The sequence below is a fragment of the Dermacentor albipictus genome, chromosome 5 (genome assembly GCF_038994185.2).
Source record: "Dermacentor albipictus isolate Rhodes 1998 colony chromosome 5, USDA_Dalb.pri_finalv2, whole genome shotgun sequence".
Taxonomy (NCBI): domain Eukaryota; kingdom Metazoa; phylum Arthropoda; class Arachnida; order Ixodida; family Ixodidae; genus Dermacentor; species Dermacentor albipictus.
The window spans coordinates 116893037-116919265 of NC_091825.1; the positions used below are offsets into that span (position 1 = coordinate 116893037).

Genomic DNA, 26229 nt, shown 5'->3' on the forward strand with positions numbered 1-26229 from the left:
AGCGGAAGCCAAATCTGGCGAGTGTAATTGTGTGGAAACGAAGTTGGTTCCGGCGAGAAACTCAAGTGAGCAGAGTGACGTGTGACATATTTCAAAGGTGAGAGCCTCTGAATGCGCAAAAATTAATTACTTTTTTCGAAACGGAGCCAGTCTAGAGACTTTTTGAGACCATCTCGTGCGTTTTTGAGTTGTTAAGTTCGAACCACCATTCTGCTCTCCCGTTCTGAGTTTGCACAATCGTGAAACCGTCGCTCGCAGTAGCTACTCTTATTCCCAGTATTCATTCCGAGGAACCAAAAGCGCTGCCAAACAATGCCGGACTACTTGGCGCACTAACACATGTGCCGAAGCTCCGCCCCTGCAGCTTTCCCTTCACTAAGGTGGCCACTCTACCTTCGCCGCCACAGAAAGTTGTCCCCGAGTATAGTTTAAGGTTTTCCTTTTCAGCGGTACCTCTTTTTCCTCTTTTTATTCTTCATTTTCCTCAGAACCGATATATGGCAACAGCTGCTGGCCTCATACCAGCAGCGAAAACTAACGAAGGACATATACCCTAGCATGAGTTGCTGCGGCCTTACAAATCAAAATGCTTGGCTTCGGAGAGAGCCGATAGCGATCACTAAAGGAACTAAAGCGCGAGCCAGCTTCGTGTATCGTTTCGTGTTTCGCGGGCGTCTAGGAGTACGGTCTATCGGAGTGGCTCAAGGCTCCCCGAATCGTATACAACCCGCTCGGCGAAGTACCTTCAGTAATGACGACCCAGTCGAACGTAGCCTTCGTCTTATGGCTGCTACCGATTTTTAAAAAGCGTACTAGTGGTTATTAATTTGTTATTTTTTCTTGTGTTGTTTGCAGCTCGAAGCAGCATGCAGGAAGTCACCGCGGCTCAACAGTTCTTTGAGCAAAGTCACTATCTACGCTTTCCGGTAAGCATTTCTTTCTCTTTTTTTGCCACTGTCTTTATTGCGCCAGCAATTATATGGACGCTCCATGCGCATTCTTGCCGTTGCCGTCGCCGTCGTCGTGATGTTCCGTATAAAGTCCAAGGGCGATAGCACCGCCGCCGCGCGCCGTATGCTGTGTGTGCGAGCGAGAGCGTGCGCACATACAGCTAGCTATATACCAAGCCTCTTCTGCTTGGTATGCGCATGCGTGACAAGAGGATATATACGTACTATCTTTCCTTCCATTAAACAGTTGTAAGTAGCGCCTCGCTGAGAGATGGCAAGCCGCCCTCCTCAGCGAGGCACCCGAAGACCAGGAGTGGGCCGTCCAGCGGGCCAGGGCAGTTGCCGAGGATCTCGAAAAATTTTCCTCGGGCGATGGACCCCTGGCAGCCTAGCCCCGGGCACCAACATCAACAACCGTTGGACAAATAAAGTTTATTCCTATCCTATCCTTGTCCATCTTTCTTGTTTCCGTGTTTTTTATCGCGCTAAGTTACTACTTCAATTACGAAAGCTTGCGAGGGTGAGCCCACGATCGAGGCTCAATCTGTCGCGCGCCAGGGAGGAAAGCGGGGAGAAAGCGCGCCGTCCTGCGTCGCGCGCATGGCACCGGGGGGGAGGGGAGGTAGCGGGGCCCGTTGTAGTTCGGCAGCAGCTGCGTATGGCGCGACCGTGAGCGGTCGCGCGGGCTGTATGTTGAAAGCGACCTGCTTTGGGGGCAGAGTCTAGGTGAGCCGACGGTTCGTAGCTTTACGTGCGCTGTGTTCCCGCCGCTCAGTTTGCGTTGAAGCGGTACACAGCACGAAGGTCACTTCGCTCGCTGCTGCTGCCGCACTTCCTCACGCCAACGTTTTGACAGCGAGTGTCCGCGGTCATTGGGTGCGATGTGCGCATGTTTGCGTGTGCGCGCTGACACCGTGCTTGTTAGTTTAGTTAGTAAGCAAGTGTTTGCAAGATTATACGGCCGATAAAACTGCTATCGTTACTTCGTGCGGCTGTCTACTAACTTGCTATCGCAAACGATACTTGACCTTTCTGGCGTAACTGCGACTTCTTTATTGTAATCAGTAGAGCATCTTTATGATTTTGTTATATTGTTGTCTATTTGGTTCTCTGCCTGGCTGTGTTTGTGCTTAGTTCCCGATGTATTCTTCTATTTTTTATTTCATCTACTTTTTCCTGGTGTGAAAAAATCATTTTAACAAAGCCCAATTTAACTAAAGTTTACTTAACGAAGTGTTTGCGATTTTCGACGGATATTCGTAAGCATAACGCGTTAAAAGACTCGAAGTAACGAAGTAAATGTCAATCTCACGCCCGATTTAACAAACTTTCTGGGGAAAACATAGGTAAGGAAACATGTCACGCGCATACTTTCGCGCGCAAAATGTCTCGAAATTTATTCACGTACTGCTATAGTAAATATATTACCATGCCTGTTTCGAGCGGGCCGTTTTCCTTTTATGAAAGCGTCCGCACGTCGCAGTGTATCAGCATCGGAAACTCAGCGTCGGCTCTACCAGATGGCGCCATATTCACTGCCGTATATACCGTATATATTATAGCCGAGTTGAAAAGCAGATTGTCTTGTCAGTACTGACTTATTCTGCACTTCTTAAGTTGGACAAAATCCGCGCACGTGGAAATTACGTATTTATTTCTCTCTAGAATCAAAATTACGGTATTTGCAGGAATGTTTAAATTACGTTAGATTAAACGAACCTCTCGAGCTAACGAAAGAATTCTCGCGTCACATCGTTTTCATTGAATCCTGCTTTCACTTTATGTTGCTGCATGCAAAACCCGCCTTCGTATCTATATGTCCAACTCTGTGATCACGTCCTTTAAGTCTCGCATGCTCGTGGCCATTGTTATATGTACCATCGTCGACAAATGAAGGGCCAACGGGAAAATATAATTTGGGAGACATCTCACACAAATCTCGAAGGTGAGATCTCGCACTTCTAGCGATCCAGTCGTCAAAGATGACGTAGACGCCCAAAACTAAGCGTTTAAACCAAAATGATGCCACGATCACGCGAAATGACCAAGAGCGATAAAGAAAGAACATGCTCTATTCATCCCGAACTTGTTATAGGGTTTCATTTGTCCACGATGGTCCTTTCTTTTTATTTACACCCTCTACAATTCGTGCTATATAAGTTAAATGATTATCCGTCGCATGTTGCCTTGTAATGGACTCCACGAACATGTTTATACACAGTTTTTGGTTCACGAAAACAACCAAGGGTGTATTCCGGTTAATAAAGCGAGCTGAATGTAATCGAATCTTCAGACTACGCGTGATGACGTATACACTCTTAAAACGGTTGCACCCTTTGGGGCGTATATTTGTCCCACAAGAATAATCGTCATCTGCCTTGCTTGCGTTTCCTTTCCTGAAAACTCGGCGCTCGCTACTTTCCTGTCGAGAATGCTGCGTCACACTGATAACGCGCATGCCATTCGTGACTGGGAAGTACCGGGCTCGCAGCGTTAAAGAAAGGAAACGCGGGCAACACGGATGACGATTATTGTTGTGGGACAAGATACGCCCCGAAGGGTGTAAATTTTTCTAAGAGTGTAGGTTGATTCTCCCACAATCCAGACGAGGGAGCCTCATCGTGCTGTTCGAGCTCGAGGTCGACAAGCGTCACACGCCCGCCGCCGCCGACCTGGAGAGCGAGTTCCGGGAGACGCTACGGCGTGAAGCCGAGAAAGGAGCCCGAGGCGCGTTCGGCCAGCTCAGGATCGACTGGAACGCCATACAGATGACGGGTGAGCACCGAGACACGCGCCGCCACCACCGTTCGACCGCCTTTCCCGCGAAGCGTTCCGAAATTACGTTGCACTCGTCAGAGAAGCGTGTCGGTGTGGCCTTCGATTATGCGCAGCTTGTTGTTCACGGAATGGCGTTTCAAACACGCATACTCTCACACATGCACGCACGCTCACGCACACGATCTCTTAGAAAGGCTTAGGTCGCATGTCAAATGTAATTTTTTGACAGCGATACACGCTGCTTGGTTGTAATTAAGGTACTAAAAGAAAGAAATTCAGGGTGGCAGGATTAATTCGAGGCAGGGAGAAGGCTACATTACTCTTGCTCCCATTCATAGGCACTCCCGCCAGACGTATCCGAAAAGAAAGTGAAATTTTCTTCACGTTAAGCTATAACCCACACCTACAAAATGAAAAGCAGCGAAATTTAGGTCGAGTCACTTGAGCCAATATGGTTGCAGCGACCATCAACAGCCGAGTAACTGCTCTGATTGATTGCGCATGCTGGAAGCAGTGCGGACTCGAAACAGCGTCTCGATTGGATACGTGCTTCCAAGGACGAGGTACTCGCGCGGTCCAGTTTAAACTTGTCCGAAGCAATCCGATGCATGACGCGAGTAGCACGTGACCAATGATATTACGAGCAAATGCGAATGTTTCCTATTGTGCTCTCATCACGGCTCTTAGCTCTCAGAGGTCAGAAGTCTCTCTCGCTTCCTGTACGACATTGGGGCACCAGAGACACAAAGGCGACCCAAAGCGCGCTTTCTCAACAGCTAATTTCACAAATTCTGGCGCACTTTATCTCTTTTTTTTTCTTTTCACAACAATCGCATATGCTCACGGCCTATAATTTCCGCTTCTGAAGTAGGGAATAAATGTTGTAGTTGTAGTTGTTGCCTCAACACTATCCGATTAGTACTGCATGACTCGTCTTCGTTATATTTTTTTACGTGATAGAGAACTTCTACTAACTGGCGAATAATTACCATAATTATCTGGATTTGAAATTAACTGCGGGTGTTGCGCTTGCAGAGTAATGCAAAACGACTGTTCGCACTTGATCTAATTGAGTGACTGAACTGAATTAACTGACCATTGAGCAAGCTGTTACTATGCCGCACTTCTAGCAGCGCTCGAACCTCCTTCTGTCTGTTTTCTCTTTCTTTCCAGAAATGCCCGAAAACAGGTTGCTCCGTCCTGGTAGCTCCGTCGACGAAGATAGCACAACGGGCAGCAGCGCAACGGTGGACTACTACGACCGGGACGGCGATCAGGAGCAGCGGGACTCCGACCAGTGGATCAACCAGCACAGTCAGGACCCGAGCGATTACTTCGCGCAACACGACAACGAGAGTTCGCCAGGGGCCGCCACCAGCGCGGACTCTTGGCAGCCCTTCTTTCCAGAACAGACAGAGGGCGGCGAGCGACCGGAAGGCGAGGTCGGCGAAGTCACGTGGGAGACCGCTCCCGAGCTGTCCGAAGACGACGATTCTCACTACGACGTCGCGCACGATCGTCCAGAATCCAGCTCGAGTCAGCAGCATCAGGGAGGTCACGCCGCCGCTGCCCTTAACGAGCACGGAAACGCAGGCGAGACGACCGGGCCGCAAGTAGTCACGGAGCCCGTAGACACGACGGAGGAAAGGTACCCGCACGTCACCGACGCGTCGCCGCCAACGTGGACACCGCGCCCTGTTGCAACTAGTCAGGATATGCCTACACATAAGCACGGCTCGGAACTGACCGAACTTACTGTGGGAGCTGGAGTCGTAGTCAAGGCCAACGGAAACCCGGTGCATGCGTCCACAAGAAACGCCACTAAGGCAACACCCGTTAGGCCTCTCCTTGTGAGCTCCAAAGACAGGCAGGAGTCATCGTCTCCGTCGGTTTCTGTTGAGGGTCCCAACGTCGCAAGCTCCACTACCTCACCACCCGTGAGAAAACCGGTGGTCCACACGCAAGTGAGCGGGTCTGCTGTTTCTCCCGCAAACGGCCAATCAAGCGCCGAGGGTCCACCTGTTTGGCGGCCGTACAAACCACTGTCCTCCTCGGAAATCAGAGTGGGCGGAACGCCGTCAAGTAAACCGCCTGAAGGGAGTTCCGAAAAACCGACGCAGGGTATCGGGCAAGCCTGGCAGATACACCTAGACGATCCCAGTACCCACGCAGGACCCGGCATGGCGCTGAACTACGGACCGAGACCCTCGCAGACGGCGACGAACGTGGGCTCCACGCGCGAGTCTTCGGCAACGAAGACACGTGACAAGACACTGGCTTCCGGTATCTCGTTGTCCGTGGGGACCGGTCTGTCAGTTCACCAACAGCCGTCCGTCCAGAAGAACAATCACAGGAAAGAACTGACCACACCCAAGCCCACCACGTCGACCACAGAGTTCCAGATCGGCGTGGGTCTCTTCGTGCGGCCACCCGTCGTCAGCGGCAGCGACAAAAGCCAAGGGACTCGCGTGCAGCAGACCACAAAGAAACCGGAGCCACAGTTCATCGACCTTACTGCGGGCCTAGATGGTCTCCCAACGAAAGACAAGGGCCATAGCCCAGCCAACCCAGTACCACCGGAGAGACCTGCGCCAGGACCGGCTTCGGAACCTTCCTGGCGTCCAGGGACAGCGCCACCTCCTAGCATAGTTTCAGCACCGGCTCCCGAGATCGCGTCCAAGCCGGTACGAAAGCCCGCGTCAGAATACTCAGAATTTGAAGCTGTTCCTCCTCCCAGTGGACCTGTTGTTGTCCATCAAGACAGAAACAATGAAAGCGCGTTCATTCCGATAGTCCATCAGGGCACAAATAGAACTACATTCATTCCTGTAGCCCACCAAAACACAAATAATGTAAGTGCTTTCATTGCGGTAATTCATCCAGACAGAGACAACGAAACTAAATTCATTCCGGCCGTCCACCAAGACGGAAGCAATGAAACTGCTTTCAGTCTTGCCGGCGGGATGCGCGAGGGACATGAACTCAAGAACCCTGAGATGAACATCACTTCCATCTCCATTTATCAGACGGTGAGCACCAGCAGCGGAGACCACTCCGAGGTGCACTCGGTCATCTACTCGGGCGGACAGAACTCCGGTGGCATCGCCAAGTTCATCTCCGGCGACATGCCTTCCAAGCCCGGCGCGTACGACTCCAAGTACACGCCCAATGACGAGAAAGGTGAGTGACTTTTTGTTAGCGCTCCACTCTGGGGAGCAAATGTGAAGGGGGAAACGGAAACTGACCACAAGGTAGGGGCATACTTAACTTCACCACCTGTCCACCGTTGGACGCCTCATACGTCGGGTCAAGAGGTGATACATGTGATAACAAATGCGTGAATCAAACTTCGCTAAAGCATATTCTCACTTTTGTTTGTGGAGTTAACGATGATGTCAATGATTAAATACAGAAAGCTCAGAACAACTATTACAGGGCAAACCTTGAACTGACGCAACATGCAGCCAAAACTCACTGTGAATGAAGTGAGTTTTGGCCGGAGGTCTACTCGTACACATCCAACGTTTCAGAGATATGGAGTTATTGAACGATGCTGCAGCTCACTCAACAAAGCTTCAGGGCGTCGAGTAGCAGCACGTGACTCACTAAGAAGCTTGGAGCGAGACTGGTTTACATGGCCGACTGAACACTATACACGTTCGTTCTTTCTTTAGCTTGTTTCTCGCCCGACTGTTGAGCGCAGTGTGTAGCAGATAACAGAGATAAATGTTGACATAAATCGCATACTCCACACAAACTGTGCATAATGTGCGTTTTAGTGCAATGCACACGGTGTACGCTGTGTGTAACGTGCAAGCACACCATCACAATAAGGTAATATGACAGGAAGTGCTCTGTTGCACATGAACGTCAGAGGACGCAACTGTTGGGTCATCCAGCTAACGCGTCACCCCAGGCTCCATACGAAGCGAAGGGGGTCCAAGAGAGAACGAGAGAGAGAGAGAGAGAAAGAGAGAGAGAGAGAAATCGCGTTTATTCCTTGGCTCTCTCTCGCTTAGTGTGTGACGAAAAAACAATAACTGCATTTTGGAATCGCCAGTAACGTTCTGTGCGGCTTTCGGACGTCCCAGGTACCGACTACTACGACAAAGGCAGCAAGAACGGCGACAAGTTTGGCTACCGGCCTCCGTCGACCACGGCCAGTCCCGCGCTGAAGGTGGTCACGCGGGTGTCATACAGCGTGGTCACCAACGCGCCCCTCACCAAGGAGTCGGTGCACGAAAACGACATCACCAAGCACGGAGAAGGCAACGGGCTCAGCGGCGACTCCGCAGTGGACCACACGTCCACCACACCCCTCGTCGCGCCGACAACGTCGAAGCGCGGTAAGCGAAGCTTGCATGCTTCTCCGTACGCGTGTCTCATTTCCGTTGCGTTTATAAGGCCACGATGCAATGACTAGTTTTCATCAGATGACCATTTGTTGCTTTGCCACATATTCAATTTAAATTTGTATCGTGCCCGTCGGGTAGTTGGTGGGAATGGAATGGAAACCTTTATTGACCCTTTTAAGGTTTTAGCGGGTCGAGGCCGAAGTCTTCATTCTTGAAGCTTGGGTGCTCTTCAGCCATGGATGGGCCCCTAGTCCAGGGCTCCACTGAGCCAGGCCGCCTCGCACGCGTGCGCTATTAGAGCTCTTTGAGCCTCTAGCTCGCGGCTGGTGAGCCAGCTCTCCCATTGCTCCGCACTTGGTGTTTTGTGGTTTGTGGAATGCCTGGTTTCTTGTACACTCCCATGTAATGTGGTAAAAGTTGCCCGCCCGAAGATATGCGGGCTAGTGGAGGTGAAAGAGAGGTTCATGGTGTCGGTGCGGTTCTGTCGATTTGAGAAGTGCACAGCCGAGGCGGGAGATATATCCAGGTCATTATTGGTGCTCGAGGAATATGGATTCGAACAAAACAAGAGAGCCTGCATCTTACGTACGAAACCCATTTTCCGGTTCTTTCTTTTTTTTTTCTTTGTCACAAATAAGACAAGAGTAAGGCATGCATGTACAAAGCGTGCTCAAAATGACGTCGTCAACGCTTCGTGCTATGTAAAGATGCACGTCCTCTCCTCGCAGACTGCGACTACCTGAAAGAGATCAAGTGCAAGAGTGGCGAGTGCGTACCCCACTCGGCGCTGTGTGATCGCCGCCTCGACTGTCGGGACGGCTCGGACGAGCGCAACTGCTGTGAGTGCACACGCATTGTTCCTACCGTTTTTATTTTCCGTTAAATTGTCGATATTTACTCATTTCTGATGCCAAGGCAGGAATGGCCCCTTCTTAATCGAAGCATCGAGTGAAGACGTGAAACACATGCTGACGTTTGCGGAAACTCCTCTCTATCTATCTATCTATCTATCTATCTATCTATCTATCTATCTATCTATCTATCTATCTATCTATCTATCTATCTATCTATCTATCTATCTATCTATCTATCTATCTATCTATCTATCTATCTATCTATCTATCTATCTATCTATCTATCTATCTATCTATCTATCTATCTATCTATCTATCTATCTATCTATCTATCTATCTATCTATCTATCTATCTATCTATCTATCTATCTATCTATCTATCTATCTATCTATCTATCTATCTATCTATCTATCTATCTATCTATCTATCTATCTATCTATCTATCTATCTATCTATCTATCTATCTATCTATCTATCTATCTATCTATCTATCTATCTATCTATCTATCTATCTATCTATCTATCTATCTCATTCTTGTACCTACGTGGCAGCGAGCAACCCAGGCTGAAGAGTGCTGCGGAAAAACTCTTCCCCGTGCCAGTTGATTCACTCTATGAATAATCAACTGCAGCCCAGAGTGGCAATAGAATGAAGTAAAACGCAATAATAACGGGCACGGATTATTGTGTTCGGTCGCTGTAATGTAATAATGGACAGATGTAGACTGAGTAATAATGGCGCACTAACAGTTCAGTACCTCAACGGACCTTTAAAAAAAGTGCGTCTTTCATGCGTTTCACAATGTTTCCGACGCGGTAGAAGGTTTCTTTAGCCTTACTGATGAATGGGAAAACGTTATCTTAAGGTCTGGAGAACCTTGTACTTGCCGAATTGTTGTAATGCTTACTGATACTAAGAGTAATCTTTCTGAGCTGATTTTCATTTGCTCGGCGGGATAAGCTAGCGTTTTTCAAGTTTTCGGGATGAGCATACGTGAGTGACGCAGCAAATCAGTGTTCTTCAGAAGCTTTTGAGCATCTGCGAGTATGCTTATGTTGGACACTTCATTTGGTCTCATTTTCTGCCTCTCCTTTTTTTTCTTCTTTCCTTCCAGCTTGCAAGGATTACCTCAAGCACGAACAGTTGCAGCACAAAGTTTGCGATGGCATTCTCGACTGTTGGGACTTGGCGGACGAAATTCATTGTCGTAAGCAACCTTGACAACACATACGGCTCGCCGTGGGGCATATATGTATCCTATACAACTTTTACGACGCTGCCCATTACATACACTGTTAGTTTTATTTTCGTAAGTATCACAGTACAGCCCCTTGACCGGGCTTTCTAGCGCATCATATTCGCGTTAACAGGGACAGTCTACGTTGTTATATGGTGCATTTAATTTAGTGCTGCGCACGGACGTGAGCATCGAAGTAAGCGAATCCATGCAATGTCTATCTGCTGCATCGAAGTGGCGGTAGGGATTGCGAGACAGTAATGTGGCGATGCATGCAAATCGCCGCAACGGTTGTACGAAACTTGATGCACATGCATGAAAACATTGCGAATGCGCTGCACTGCCGTCAGATGTCTCTGCTCTGGCCACCGTAATTAATGGCCTCGTGTTATTATTCCTTATTCTCTCTATATATATATCTCTCTCTCGCTCTCTCTCTCTTCGTTTTTACAGCCTGGTGCAGTCCCGAGATGTTCGTGTGCCCCGGAGCCAAGCAGTGCATACCTCAGCACAAAGTGTGCGACGGCCATCACGACTGCCCCTACGGGCTGGACGAAGTTCAGTGCGGTGAGAGAATGAAAAAAAAAAAAAAGACTGTTTCATTGAAATAATTCATTTATCATGCTTGCACCCCGCGCAGTGTTGCACTTACCGTATACACCAGTGCAAGGCCCGTACTTACTTTTTCAGTTTTTAAGAAGTGCGGCCCTCACACGAGACCGAACCAAGTGGTTCGGTCCCGTCTAAGGGCTGCTACTAGATGGGTTTAGTGCCGCTTCTAGATGGCTCTCGACATCTAGTAGGGGCACGCGGAAGTACGCAGCGCGCGAAAAATTCGCCGATACGCGCGCGGCATCGCGGCACCGAACGCGATTGCTTCTCCGTTGGAAATTTGTTTTTCCAAATTTTTGGGCTGCCGAGACGGAAGGCGAGGGGGGGGGGGGGGGGGGGGCGTCTTACACGGGTGCGGCCTTTACACGAGTCTATACGGTAAATACGGTTGTTCGATATGCGGCCCCATTCGATGCATCCGCGTTCGGTACGTCAAAGTTGACAGGTAGTTTTAGCGTAGCTCATAAACGCGTTTCAATTCACTGAATACCGGAACGCTGGAGATTGGCGTGCATAACTGGTGGCGCCAACCGGTGCCGCTTACGACAACTGGAACACACGAGCGTTAATCTCAACGACCATATTTTCAGACAAGCTAAGGCGCTCATTAAATTTCAATTCAAGGTAAAGACCGCCAAATGGAAACACACTGTGCAGTAACCAACTGAATGGGCCAGGTAAAAAGTGCCTTAGACAGGCTGGCCGACGTTTCGATAGATGGACCTATCTTTGTGAGAGACGGGTTTGTCGTCGTTGGAGTGTAGTGTTAGGAGAGTACACCTGGCTGTCTGAACTTTGTTCGACGTACAGCGAAATTTGGCGTACATCCGAAACTCGACGTACTGACGTTCGGTCGCATATATACTGCTGTCTCACTATTTGTGGATGCGTTTGACGGTCGATCCTCACACTCCGTCGACGCTGACACGCAGTGGGTCTGGTGGACGAAGAGGAAGAGGCCACGTCCATGTCCTCGGGCCAGGGCTACCTGCAGCTGAAGCGCAACGGCGTCTGGGGAAAGCTGTGCGTCGACCGGTTCCCGCGGTACCTGAGCAACGGCACCTGGTCCCTCGGGGAGATCGGGCACGCGGCCTGCAACACCCTTTCTTACAGGTCGGGCGTCGTCACGTGACGTAATAGCTAATACATATCGGCTGACCTGCGCGGTGTGGCAGAGTGCCCGCAGGACGGCATGCAGCCGCCTTAGACTTACGCTGAGCCATTGCCCGGTCATACAGCAGACATGACGCAGCACTTAGCACATACCCGTAGGCACAAAAGTACCGGGATGCCAGTTATTGAAATTCTCAAATTTTTAGTAATGAAACGTGCAAAATGGGTTAGTTTAGTTGCGGGACACGAATTGTGATATGTACAGCCTTGCAATTGCTTTCGTGTCAACACACGGTAAATGCTTTAAGAAAAATTACTTATGGGGTTTCACATGCCGAAAACACGATCTGATTATGAGGCACGCTATAGTGGGGGACTCTGGAATAATTTTGACCACCTGGGATTCTTTAACGTGCACCTAAATCTAAGTACACGGCACACTGTATAGTCTAAACTTGGCAGTTATCATTAAGGATTCTTATCTAGAATATTTGAATAATTTTCAACTTTTATCTAGCCGCTCTTATAGCACAATAGATTTCGTGGAAATAGATGGATTTATTTATTTATTTATTTATTTATTTATTTATTTATTTATTTATTTATTTATTTATTTATTTTACTGCGTCAAAGCAACAACTCAGCTATGAGGTAACGCCGCATTCTTGGGGTGCGGATATACTTCTGCTAAACGGGGTTTTAACATGCGCCCAAATCTGAGTACTCTTATTTCATCCTACTTAATTATCGTCATAAACGAGAAAAAAGGGGGTTAACCGAGGGGCCCGATTTTTATTAGTCATATCATGAGAAGCCAACAAACACTGACACCAAGGACAGCATAGGGGAAGTACGACAGCTATGCATTTTTGTTGCAAACGTGTTCGTTCGTGCATACCATAGATGCATCTACCATTCACGCTCCTGTGAAGCTGCGTGTGTTATTATTATTATTATTATTATTATTATTATTATTATTATTATTATTATTATTATTATTATTATTATTATTATTATTATTATTATTATCATTATTATTATTATTATTATTATTATTATTATTATTATTATTATTATTATTAGCAGTAGTAGTAGTAGTAGTACTGTTTTAGTATTCTTCTTTTTAGTAACTGTATTTTTTCACTTATATTCCTTTGCCGTTCTTTTTTTTTTTAATGTATGCGTGCGCCAGAATAACACCTCGTGGTTTTTCCTGGGCACGGTAAATAAATGATGAATTGATTGATTATCGTTAATATTATTTGCACTAGACAGATCGCCAGCTGTCTAGCAAGGCTCACTTATGCTTTGCATCTCGAATTCTCTGTTAATTTAGCGACGTTTAGAACGCTAACTGTACAGGGGGCGAATATTGACAGGCACATAAAAAAATAATAAAATAAGATAAAACAAGATAAAAGCATGAACCAACTAGCCCAGCAACGAGTAGCGATAAGTTCTCTTTCACTTTGTCACATACAACAACGCAGCACAACTGCCGCACGATTCTCGCGGCTCAAACCCGCTTTTTCTTTGTTTTACAGGAAAGTGCTCGCCATCCGGAGATCGAAGGACAAGAAACACGACGACGGCAGCCGCTACTTTGAGATGAGGCACGAGGACGACGAGAAGTCGAAGTACGTCACGGTTTGTCGCCAACCTTAGCGGAGCGTTTTCATTTGGGAGACATATTCTGTCGGGACCTGAACAAAAAAAAAAAAAGTGATGTCTTTATACTTCACTCATCCAAAACCGTAATTCGAATGCTGTAGGGAGACCAACTCTCTTGTCAGGTACCGACAAACGCTTACTTTATGTCTTCCATGTTTTTAGCGTGTTCTGATAACGTGAAGTAGCAACAGTTTGCATCAGGACAGTTTGCAACTTAAGTATGCAACAGTTTGCTGTCAAATTTTATTAGCGAAGGTCTTCCCTTGGGATATCTTCGGTGGTCTGTCTCGGGTCACCGTCAGTTGCACTTAGTCATGGACTAAGTAAACAGAGTTTCGCCTAAATCACTGTCACATAGTCGTTTATACATGATTTTCAGAGCAATCGATGCGTTAACGTCAGTCTGCTAAAAGCGCTATTCTTTATAACTGCGAAGAGACGCTGTAGTGAACGGCGCGGCAAATTTCGTGCACCTCTCTTTTCTTTTTTTTTTCATTGTTATTAGGATGCACTGTAGTTTCATGCATTAGAATCTATACGAGAGATTATTGTTGTTGTCTGCAAAATACTTAAAGCTAATCTTCATATATCTATATTTTTAAATCTCAAATTGTCTTTTTTATTTGCTTCTAATTTTTTCTGAAGACTAAATATAGCGAATTTAGCATCGTGACAGCGACATGCCTAACCGGTGTGCCGAGGCTTGAGTCAAGTCTCAAAAGACAAATAAAAGAAATATCGCATTAAAATAGGACGATAAATTCCTCATTCGTACTAGGAATCTAAGCATTATTATTTTTGCCCAAACATTTCTTTCTTTCTTTCTTTCTTTCTTTCTTTCTTTCTTTCTTTCTTTCTTTCTTTCTTTCTTTCTTTCTTTCTTTCTTTCTTTCTTTTCTTTTCTTTTCTTTCTTTCTACCACTTGCTGTGTGCTACCACGAATCGACACGTACGACGGTAAAGTGCGAGGATGTTTAACTCTAATTATTGCAATTCTTCCCATTACAGCATCGCTGTCATGTACAAGGAGACGGACTGCCCGAGAAAAGAGGTGCTACACATCAAGTGCTCAAATCTTGGTAAGAGAAGTCGCCGAGATATCCAAACCGCGTTAGGCAACATGTCAATAGAATCGGAAAGCTAATGGGCTAGCTGGGGTGGGTCAATGCTGATGGCCTCTGATCCACTACGACGGGTTGCTGTCAGTAGTGGATCGGCGGCTTTCGATCCTGAAATAATCGTTTCTTTAAATGGGTGTTCTTAACAAAAGGAGCGATTGGCCTCTGCTGTGTGTCCCAGCTAACGTTAGCGAAGCTGTTAAACGTAAAAAATATATAACTAAAAAGATACGGTGAAGGATACAATTTTAAGACATATGGTGTTCAGTCATCAGACCTCTGACGACCAAACAACGTAGGCCTTAAGACTGTATCTTTCACCGGATTTTAAATTTCTTTTTCTTTTTGTTAAACAGCTAGCTCGGCTAACGTTACCTGAGGCACCCTGTATATTTAGCATAGATGCACAGCTTTCGTTAGCGAGAATTCGAAACACAATCACAGACCACACGGCGATGTCCACGAGCGCACGCCGTCTTCTCCTTGTCGTCTCCGAGTGTGTGGTTTGAATTCGCGATAACAGAAGCCGCGCTAAAGGTGTTCGCAATTGTGTTGCACCACCCCGCCCACAGCCGTTAGCCATGTGACAGAGAACCCCAAAGTGAATTTTTAAGCAACGATTACTCGCAATGTGTGGTTTTGTATCTGGCACAACAATGTGTAACGATCAGTATAGGTTTCCACTTATCTAACCTCCATGACCGGGAGGAAAGCTTGGGCAGATTGGCGCAACATTAGGAACGATAGAGCAGCCCGAGATATATCGACGAAAGGAAGACGCAAGACACATAGATGCGCTAAAAACTCCACTCTGAAGTACGTTTCCCTTGCGCAGAGTATAGCAGGCCAGATACTTCACTTTCCGGCCGAACTCTCTGTCTTTTCCAGTCAGTAAACTTCTTTCTTCCACTATGAAGTATAAAGGTTGCAAACAGGGATAAGGTGCTTCAAGAAGGCCAGCCTTTCTAATGCGCCTTATCCCTGTTTATTTTGTATTTCCACTATGAAGCGTCAGTTAGTCAGCGCCTGTATCTGTCTTGCATCTTCCCTTCCTCCATGTCTTTCAGGCTGTTAGCCTATAGCACTGAAGCACTAAAGCGCCAAACAGACGACACAAGAAGAGACACGGACGAGCGCTTCCATGTCTCTTCTTGTGTCGTCTGTTTGGCGCCTTAGTACTTCAGTAACATGCACCAAATACCATACCATACCAACTAGCCCAACAAAAAGTTCGGCTAGTCTATAGTCTCACGAAAGCAATTCATTCCTAGTCTCTCGAAAACAATGTGAGCGTTTCATTTCACGCTGACTCGAGGGGGGGTACTTGTGGTTCGCGTTCGCAGAGTGCGGCATCCGCCCACTGGGCACGTCGCTGCGACAGCGCATCGTGGGCGGCCACAGCTCGGCTCCTGGATCCTGGCCCTGGCAGGTGGCGCTCTACAAGGAGGGCGAGTTCCAGTGCGGGGCCGCGCTCGTCAGTGACCGCTGGCTCGTCACTGCAGGACACTGCTTCTACAAGTCAGTCTGCCCATGGTGTTTGTCTGTCCGGTTGCCTAGACTGTTATAGACCTGTCAGCATTATATTCTCTTCAGCATTAGTGTCCTTACGAAGTTGTCTGTACTACTGAACTAAAGACAACGCCCACGGAAAGAACGGAAACAGTCGAAGGCGATGAAGAATAAAGTGCAGTGATGGAATTCGGAAATTCGTCGGTATACCACGGGTTCGGTTGAAGTAGTAAATGTATAGTTTGAGTTTTCTGGGGAAAAAATTGCAAAGATGTTGATGATAATTCAAGCACAAATGAGCAGAAACTCGCACATAAAATTTATTTGAACACACGCGGCAAACGTTTCACTGAACTACCGTTGTGCGTATCGAATGGGTGTTAAAACCACGCGGAGTCTTTGTTGCGAGCTTTCAACAGAATGACTACAAAAATTGAAGAAACTATCATTACAAGGAATATATAGCATCCCACCTCGTGTTCCTTAAGGAAAGCGAACTTTCGTAGCGTAACACAAAGGCCATTAGTCATTCAAGCATGCGAAATTTTTTTCCCCCTTTACTCTTTCCCAACTTTTACCCTTCCGACAGCACGCTGACGTCACAATGGGTGGCACGGATGGGCATGCTTCGTCGCGGCACCGAGATGCCTTCCCCGTTCGAGGTGGTGGCCAGCATCTCGCACGTGATCATCCACCCGCAGTACGTGGACAAGGGATTCGCCAACGACATCGCGCTGCTCAAGCTGGACAAGCCCGTAGACTTCAGGTAGCTTTTTTTCTGTTTCCCATCTCTTGCGCCAGCAATCGATTGCTGATCCACGCGCCACGTCAGCGATGGCGGGAGAAGAAAAATTTTAAAAAATAAACGGTGCGGCGGCTGGCACCGTGTCTGCCCTGTTGCTTTTCGAGCAGCTGAACTGAGAAGAACACACTGAGTGGCTATAGTTCATTCGTGACTACGGTAGGGGGCCACTGCGCGAATTCAAATGAAAAGGAACAACACAAAAGAAGCAACATAGAAACAGTGTAAGCGCAGACTACCCTCTCGAATCACCGCTTATACTATTTCTAGGTGTATTCTTGTGTAGTGCCCTTTCCTTTGCATTCGCGCAGCAATTCCCTACTGTCGTCGCCTGTACTATCCCACCGCCAAAGATAAGAAGAGATGATATTAGGCAAACGAGGCGTGCTGAAGAGGAAATTACGAAATAAAGATAGGGACTGTTCAAGCAGAATATGCTGCGTAAATGATATCTTGAGATATTGCCAATGTTACGACAACGGCTTTATGTCGTTTTAGCACCAGCTACTGCGATAATGAGAAGACGCGTACTCGACTGATATATGCTACGAACGGATATGGTGCTGCTCATCTCGTGGTTCTTGGATGCTGACTGCGATCACAGTGGGCTTCGTCTCGAGGCGCCTGGTGCAATCATACGTGGAATGGCTTGGAAACTGAATCGGTGAATGGACATTGTTTCTTTCCAGTGATTACATTCGACCCATCTGCTTGCCGAGCGACGGTGAAACGGAGAGGCCGAGACACACGTCGTTCTGCGTGGCGGTCGGATGGGGAAAGCTGCTCGAAGTGGGACGCCTGTTCCGTAAGCGTTCTTCTTAATCGTCTTGTTTCCGGACAGCGTTTCAAGTTAGAGCTTATCGTCTTTCTCTTTTTCTTTCTTTTTTTTTGCTCCTGTTCTTCATCGCTACGGAGTAGCAAGGGAGGAAAGTAAGACGAAAATGACAATACCTATAGTGTGTTTTATCCATGCCTGTGTTTCTGTCTTTGTTTTATTCCTACGCTATTTCCGCACAGCAATTTCTCTCTTCGTGTCAAAGAAGAGAGAAATGTCTCGCATTCGTATTCGCACTGAAGACGAATGCAAGAATTTCTAAGAAAAGACTTTTTTTTTAGTACAACGCCCCGTTGTACTCAGTCTAGAATGTTGAAACAAAACTGAGGTTCACAGGAAGATAGGAGATTTGAAGTAATCCGCTCGGGTCGAACGAGCGATTCCTCAAGCTGGAACCGCATGGCGCGTTTTTCGCGAGCGAAAAACGCGACGGGCGGCAAACGCCCGCGTTGCCGCCGACGCGCGAGCACCCGTACGAAAAAAAGGAGCGGCGCTTTCGCGCCGCGTTTTCCGGGTTGCCAGACAACATAACTCTCACCGACATGTATTGTCTCTGTTACCGCATATATAATATGCCCTTAAACTTACAGAACACTACAATAAAAATAATCTGAGTGTAATTAGACAGCGACATTTCTTTGCGAGGTGTGTTTATCAAGCTTCATTTCAAGCAGCAATATTGTGTGCGAAACTGCGACTATGTACCTTCCGCATGCTGAGAAGCCGCTGCTTGTTTACAACTTCACATATGAAAAGGAGGGTCGGCCGCTTACTACCGAGCAGAAGAGGCGACTGCTACTATTAAGGGGGATGCTGATACTGAAGCAAGAAAAAATGCGGGTCAGTAGGTACATGTGGGTGCGGGCTGCCTGGTTGAGAAGACAGCGAGCACCATACACTGGTATTATTAGCAAATTGTCTTGCCAGTATTAGCGATGAGACGCGACGCTTCTCCACTTTAGTTATTAGGGCCTCGTTGAAGGTTGCTTTGTTCATTTTAGGTGAACACGATGCGCGAACGTAATCACGGTAGCACATATTTTCCTTGACGCGCGCGCCAGTTCTGCCAAGAAAAAGAAAAGTTCCGCCGAGGAGGTTCCGTCGAGATGCGCAGAGACTATGGCCATCTGGTGGCAAAAAAAGAACCAAAATGACACGTGATCAAATGCCACGTGGCTTACCTGAACTCTGATTGGTGGACGCGCGCGCGCGACGCGTTTTTTTCTACTCCGAGCAGCAGCACGCGGCGGCGCGATTTCGTGATGGATCCTGCTGGGCACGCGTCAAAATGACGCGCGCGTCCCACCATCCGCGCGTCAATCGCGCCTGAAATCGCGCCATGCGGTTCCGCCTTCAGGCTGCAGCCAACTTTTCGACAGGCGAACTTGTCGTTGGCTACAACCTGAGAAACCGCTCGTTCAACCACTGTTGAATACATCAGTCTAAGACGTGCTCACTCATATTCAACAAACCCTCGAATAAATGCGCCTCACAACACCTCGATAAAATTGAACAGCGACGCGAACAGGATGACACGCAACGCGCCATAAGAGCGTGTCGTTCGCAGTGTCGAATTCGCCGTCGCACTTGCCATGAACAGCCAAACACTGTGTCGTGTTCTGGTTTCCACTAAAATGGCGGCGACTCTGCATCTGCGCACGTTCAGCGGACACGCTGCAGGAGGTGCCGTTGCCGGTGCTGACGACCGAGGAGTGCCGCCGGAGGACGCTCTTCCTGCCGCTGTACAACATCACGGAGAACATGTTCTGCGCCGGATACGAGAGGGGAGGCAGGGACGCCTGTCTGGTGAGTGCACGAAGACACAGACTGCACGGAACTACAGGGATAAAAATCTCACTTGACCGGAGTAACTGAGTTAAACTATGCTTTCGAGCACAAACGTATATTGCGATTGATTGATTGATTGATTGATTGATTGGTTGATTGATTGATTGATTGATTGATTGATTGATTGATTGATTGATTGATTGATTGATTGCGAGCTGCCCGACGTCTGCCCAGGACTTGCGAGCTCTTAACTATATTCGGTGCTATTTCTTCGCTATACGGGACTTTTTTCAAAGGTTCCGTTATACCCGAGCTTAATACTTCTGTACTTTACAAAATATCCGACACATGTTCGTGTATGTTGGTTTGGCTTTACTGACGCCGGCGTCTGGCTGCCCGTTCCGTTGTCTGGTCAAGCCGCCGCATCGGGGCAACGATGCAGGCTGCCTTGCTGGCTGTCCTCTGGCTAACATTTGACGCCTGAGTATTTTACGTAGTCCCGTAGCACTTTACGGGAGCGAGTGACTATATCTACGCTACTTACGAAGCCAAGTTCAGGATAACGTAACGATTCTCTGATCGTCATTGTTCCTTTTCGCATTTCTTCAGCATTTGAAGCGGCGCTCCGTCCATTTTAGCGCTAGACAAAGAAAAATAAAAAAGGAGTAGTGAGTCAGTGAGTAAACTTCATTTCGGAGACCAAGCTGTTGATTCCCGAAGGTGGAGTAAAATATAAACATAGAATCTGGAGAAAAGCTGTCTTCTCCGCAATACGAGTTCTTGTAGGGTGAAGCCCGCTTTAGCGGCTATTTTCTTCTTGCGTTATGTGAAAGTTAACGTGTGTACGCTTACGGAAGCGAGTACGTTACCATAACAACGGCAAGCATCGACATAGATAACAACGAAAAACCAATACTCTCGAACCGGAGCCTTTTGGATTCCCCGAAGCTGGGCGGCTCTACCGAATGCGCCAGTAGCGCAGCGGCTACGTCACGTGCTCAGGGGATGCGCACCACACGCTGTACGCTGCTGTCGAGAGCAGGATTCAGTTGTCGAAGTACAGTCACGTGATCGGGCAGGCCTTCACGGCTTCGTGTGCTGGATGACTCGCAAGCTGTAGGCTTACGTCCTGTTCTGCCCCGCTGCGCGCGTCGTCTTGCCTCTCGCTGCTCTTTGGAATGGCGACGCAGTGACTGACGTGCCTATAGTATAGATAGTACATTTCTTAAACTCCGCTGCGGTGCTTCAGTTGAGCACTCGCCGGCAAGTGTCACAAGGATCGATGACCCGCCTGTAGCCAACGTCCTCCTCCTCCTCCTCCTCCTCCTCCTCCTCCTCCTCCTCCTCCTCCTCCTCCTCCTCCTCCTCCTCATCATCATCATCATCATCATCATCATCATCATCATCATCATCATCATCATCATCATAATCATCATCATGCGTGTTGGTATATGTAATAATCAAGGCGTGCTTTTCTACACAGTGCCATACTGCCACGCGGTGTCGCTTCCCCTTCTTCCGAGTGTTCGTTTTCACTGGATTATCGCTGTTTTCGAGTTGCCATGCAAAATTCATTGGACGCAGTCGCGATTTCTGTTCCAAAGGAGGCGTGTATGTGACAGGATTCGACGACCATCGACTGTGCTCGCCACTTATCGTTGCAACTTCAGGGTTGCTTGTTTCTTTACGGCCACGGGTTCGCCCAATAAAGATTCAGATTTTAAATTGAGAGCGCTAGCAGTGTTTGATTTTTCAGTCCCTACAACGCGCGAAATATGAAATAATGCGGGCGCAAGTTAATTTTGCGAATACAATATAGTTGAGTCAAGTATGTTTGCTCTAGTTGAACGGCTCTTGCAGTGCGGTTCCGTTGGAACATCCTCTTCGCTAACGGAAGTTGTGTTCCTGAACCGTCATTTTTTTCAGGGTGACTCTGGAGGACCGCTCATGTGCCAGAAGGTGGACGGCCGGTGGTCGCTGGTCGGGGTGACCAGCAATGGCGACGGTTGCGGGCGTCCGGGCAGGCCCGGCGTCTACACCAAAGTGATGCGCTACTTGCCCTGGATTCACAACACCATGGGTGCGTACTACGCCACAAGGCGCGACCTCTTTGTTGCGAACACAAAAGGCGCGACCAAGACTCGTAGCCAGAATGCGAGAGAGAGAGAGAAAGCAAGGACAGGAAAGGCAGGGAGGTCAACCAGAAGAGTGTCCAGTTTGCTACCCTACATTGGGGGTGGGGGAAAGGGGAATAGAAAAAGGAGAAAAGGAGAGAGTGAGCCAGAATGCGAAATTGAAAGATAACCAGTATAAAGCAATGTCCGTGGTCAATTATAGCTATAGGGTGGGTCGAATCGTGTCAGTGGATCAGCTTTGAAATGTCAGATGACCATACGTGGTGGCACATGAACTCCTGCCGCTGGGTGCTCTGGAAAGTTTACAACGGGAAAAGACGAAAATCTCGTTGTATAGTATGTACCAAAACTTTCTACGCCATAGTGGATGTCACCAAAGCTACTGGTGGACCGTGTAGTGGCGCACCTCTGACATATACTTCTGGCTCTAAACACTGCGAAGGAACATAGGACAAGTGCCCATGTCACACTCCAGACAACGCCACCGACTATTCGTACGAGGCGCGTACTGGCAGCCATGCTGTTAAGATTAACTTCGTGCCACCAGATGTAACCTAACCTCGGAATGCAAGCATACCCCGGAACTTAATGCGCACTGTTGGGCTAGTTATTTCTTGGTTATTCGTATCGCACTGACCGGAACACAACCGCAGCGAGGCATAACAGGACACGCGTGATCCCGTTGTCCTCGCTGTGGCGTTGTCCTCGGTTATCGCGATACGCACTGTGACGTACCACGCAGTGTGAGCGAATCACGGAAATCTATAACCCAGTCATTGCGCTGGCCAATTGACATTCGCAGAGAGCAATCCGTCACCCAAGCCACCGAGCGTGTGCAAGGGGGTGCGCTGCCGTCTCGGACGTTGCATCACCCAGGAACATCTGTGCGACGGCACCAAGGACTGCTTCGATGGTCGCGACGAGGAGGACTGCCCCATCGGCAGCGGCTGAAGTCGTCGATCGCCATCGAGTAGCAACGTGTGTTCGACCGTCGTGGTTTCGTTGCAAGGGCTCTTGCTTTTTTTGGCCAAACTTGCACTGTGATAGATACACCCCCCTCCTCCCCCTTTCTTTCTTTTCTTTTTTTTTTATTCCAAAACTCCCGTGTTGTGTGCCGTCGTGTATAGTCCTCGTTCCAGTCTTCGTCGTCCGTGGGCATTGTGTGTCTTCGGTGTCCCGTCCCCGCGTCGTGGTATTACTACACTAGTACGGGCGTCCACACTTCTGTCCGAAACGCTTGGCCTGCGCGCTAAAGAGCAAGTAAATCGATATCTTTGCGCTACTGCTCGGTTTGCGAGGCATTAGAGAGTCTTTGCGTATTGCTACCGCACTACCGAAACCGTTCCTGCAACCTGCGAGTTTCGAACGTGTCACATAACTAAGCTACGACAGCCGCACGTACGGCGCGACTTCGCTATGCGGATATGTGACAGGTTGCGGAAAGAGCGAAGGTGGAGCGGTAACGGTACGCTAAAGCTCGCTAATGCTTTTGAGCAGCGCTAACCACATGGACGTGGTGGCCACATAGTATTCACTCCAACCTCCTGTGCTACTTGCTCTGCAGCGCAGAGCTCCGGCGTTTTCTTCAAAACATTCGTGGACGTCCGTACGCACTTGTGTGTCAGGAAAACATCGTGCTACTTGGTGCCAACTGCTGCAGGAACGCTCACGAAAAGAAAAAAAGAAAAGTGCGCGACCTCAGCCCGTATACCCCACCTGAAGGCTTTCTGCATGTGTGCTGTGGGAGATTTCTCCAAAGGGACCGACGATATCAAGGGTACGAGGGGGGCACCGTACGTTTTCCCGAGTGCGAGTCATCACCACCTCTCATCCTGTGCGGCGAAGCTAATTCAGTGTCAGCATGATCTCCGCTCTAACGTACGTACACTTGTGATGCCGGGTAACTATATACGCTTCACTACACTAACCGTACCGCGTTGTTTGGCGAATCCAAGCGTAGTAACGCGTTTTAGGCTGCGCGAGTACACTCAAAAGCTAAATGTTGCGCGCTGCGGGAATGGTGCGCGATTAACCAATGTCGTAACAGCTTGTTTTAACAGCTTTAAGAGCTGTCGTAACAGCTTAGAAACAAATTGTGCGCGGTCCGGTTCAAACGATGTTTTGAACGCCATCGTCTGAAAGCCGCTAACTTGAAATTGTGTCGTGTTGCATGCACGGCGTTATAGTACGCCCAGCTTCCCTAATCCATCATGACATACTGTGTGCCCAGGCGATAGCATAGCCACCCGCACATCTTCACAGGTCGCCACATGCTCTTCGCCATAGCGTCCTGCCGAAAGACGGCGCCACTGACTCCTCATTCGCATCGTTTACAACGCTCGCTGAACGCATCATTCACGTAACACTTGTGTCGAACACGGCAAACTCATCTTCGAGAGCAGCTAAACAAGGTAGGGAAGCGCAGAGCTCAATGAGAAAAAAAAACAACATCACGTTGCATTCCATATCGCTTTCCCTCTAGTCAGCCCGGGGCAACCCACTCAAACTTACTCACTAGGCTCACGTAATTTATGTGTTCACCTTTCAATTAAATGGTCCGCGTAAAGGTATGAATGTGTTTTGTATGTTTCTGGTGTCGCCGTGATGTGTTTGAATAAAGCAAAAATGTGGTGACTGCCAACTGCGACTTGGTTTTTTTGTGCCGAAGGTCACAGAAAAAGCGATAATCGGGGCCATTATTCACAAAGCAGCTCATACAATAGAGCTGTTCATAAGAAGGTTCTTGAAAAACAGACGCTGGCCAACCGCTACAGCGAACATGTTATTAGCATATATAGGCGGCCTGCCAACGGCAGCTTTTACGAATGAAGGGCTATGGGAATTAGGCGTTACGGCCAGTTATTCACAGACAGTTCGTGCGATGCAGCGGTTTGACAAAAAGGGTTCGCATAAAGAATAGGCTTGATATGGTGAACGATGGCTTGTACGAGATTCCGCCGCTACACTTCGATGCATCCTCAAGTAAGACAGACGCCTGTTGACGTCGTGCACGTTTCGCGGCTGAAGCCGTACTTCGCTCGTAATTCTTCGCCTACCATGCGCCGAGACGGAGCTTCGCCACCCGGGGGTCCTGTCACGGAAGGATGACAGAAGAGAGTACGAAGAAGATCGGAGACGCTGGCTGCTGCGTGTGGTTCGTGGTCAGCCACGTTGACTACCCTGACTCAGCCTATATATATATATATATATATATATATATATATATATATATATATATATATATATATATATATATATATATATATATATATATATATATATATATATATATATATATATATATATATATATATATATATATATATATATATACATTGGAAATATAGTCTTTCTATACTCGCAACATCGCCGTAACATATTGACAAAGGAGTGCACTTGAAATAGGCACGTTCAGGCACGCATGAAAAAGGACATGCACAGGAGCTAGACTTCAACTACAGTAGTTGCAGTAGTAGCAGTAGTTGCAGTCCAACGCCCTCGTATGTCCTTTTTCATGCGCGCGTGAACGTGTCTATTTCAAGTACGGTGCTTCATCCATATCATGGCTCACCAACACGCACATTTAAAGTAAAGAATAGGCGCCAGCCAATCTTTACAGCGAACACATGTTATTAGCGTAGGCGGCCTGCCAATGACATTTCTTACGTGTGAAAGACTCTGAATTAAGCCCTCATGGCCATGTGTTCCCAAACCAGTTCCTACGCTAAAGCTGCTCCTAAGAACAGATGCCAGCTAATCGTAATACCGAACAGTACATACCGAAGGTAGCCGGCCAACGAGAAACATGTCAGTTCACAAAGCTTTTGTTCATAAGTGTCCTTTTCTTTACCATTGGACGGCAGCCTTCGCTAATGATGTGCTCACCAGCATCAGGATTGGCTTGAACTTTCTCTTACGAATATTTATAGTGCTTCACCCAGAACTCCATCCAAGTGGTGTGTGCGGTGTTTGCGCAGTGGGTCTGGCGGACCGATGGCACATGATGTGGGGATGTGCGTGCGTGCGCGTGTGTGCGCGTGTTGTGTGTAGCCTAAATTTTTCCCCACTATACAATCTATCATGAGAGTAGGTGTATATAACACACCTGATATAGTAGATTAGTACTACTGCGCTGTCCAGATGTGCGGTCACGTGATAGAATAGTTAACGAGAGGTCGGGAATTATTTATATTGCCACCTGGTGTTTTGAGCCAGCGCTGCGTGCCCAGCAAAAACGGTGATTGAAGACGACGAAGTCAAGGATCTTGCGCCGGCTGGTGAACCGTCCTCCTTGTGTCTGACATTTTCGTGTCTGGCTGCTGATCCTGCTGCTTATTCTTGCCTTAGCGCGTGACAAACTGGTGGAGGTGCTGGGTAATCTAATCTATGCACCAAACCCCTCCGGGCAGCAGGAGCTCCAGCCCCGTACCGGTGGTTACGCCTGTACACCGCGCCAGCAGAAGGATCCGT

At 48.1% G+C, this 26229-nt stretch overlaps 1 protein-coding gene across 3 annotated transcripts in view; it reads left to right on the forward strand.

Moving 5' to 3' along the window:
• Positions 1–24400, forward strand: part of LOC135916122 (uncharacterized) — a 122968-nt gene extending 98568 nt beyond the window's left edge. For 2 of the 3 annotated variants that reach the window (XM_065449369.1, XM_065449372.1), the window contains exons 5-20: positions 856–926; positions 3556–3725; positions 4902–6908; positions 7820–8074; positions 8812–8922; positions 10054–10146; positions 10630–10743; positions 11721–11901; positions 13446–13538; positions 14581–14651; positions 16034–16208; positions 16789–16965; positions 17691–17806; positions 19503–19642; positions 21551–21704; positions 22562–24400. In XM_065449369.1, the coding sequence (XP_065305441.1) occupies positions 856–926; positions 3556–3725; positions 4902–6908; positions 7820–8074; positions 8812–8922; positions 10054–10146; positions 10630–10743; positions 11721–11901; positions 13446–13538; positions 14581–14651; positions 16034–16208; positions 16789–16965; positions 17691–17806; positions 19503–19642; positions 21551–21704; positions 22562–22710 (4077 nt within the window). In that variant the 3' untranslated portion in view covers positions 22711–24400. The remainder of the gene's footprint in view (positions 1–855; positions 927–3555; positions 3726–4901; positions 6909–7819; positions 8075–8811; positions 8923–10053; positions 10147–10629; positions 10744–11720; positions 11902–13445; positions 13539–14580; positions 14652–16033; positions 16209–16788; positions 16966–17690; positions 17807–19502; positions 19643–21550; positions 21705–22561) is intronic. The other variant, XM_065449371.1, reaches the window with a different exon arrangement.
• Positions 24401–26229: the final 1829 nt, after the last annotated feature.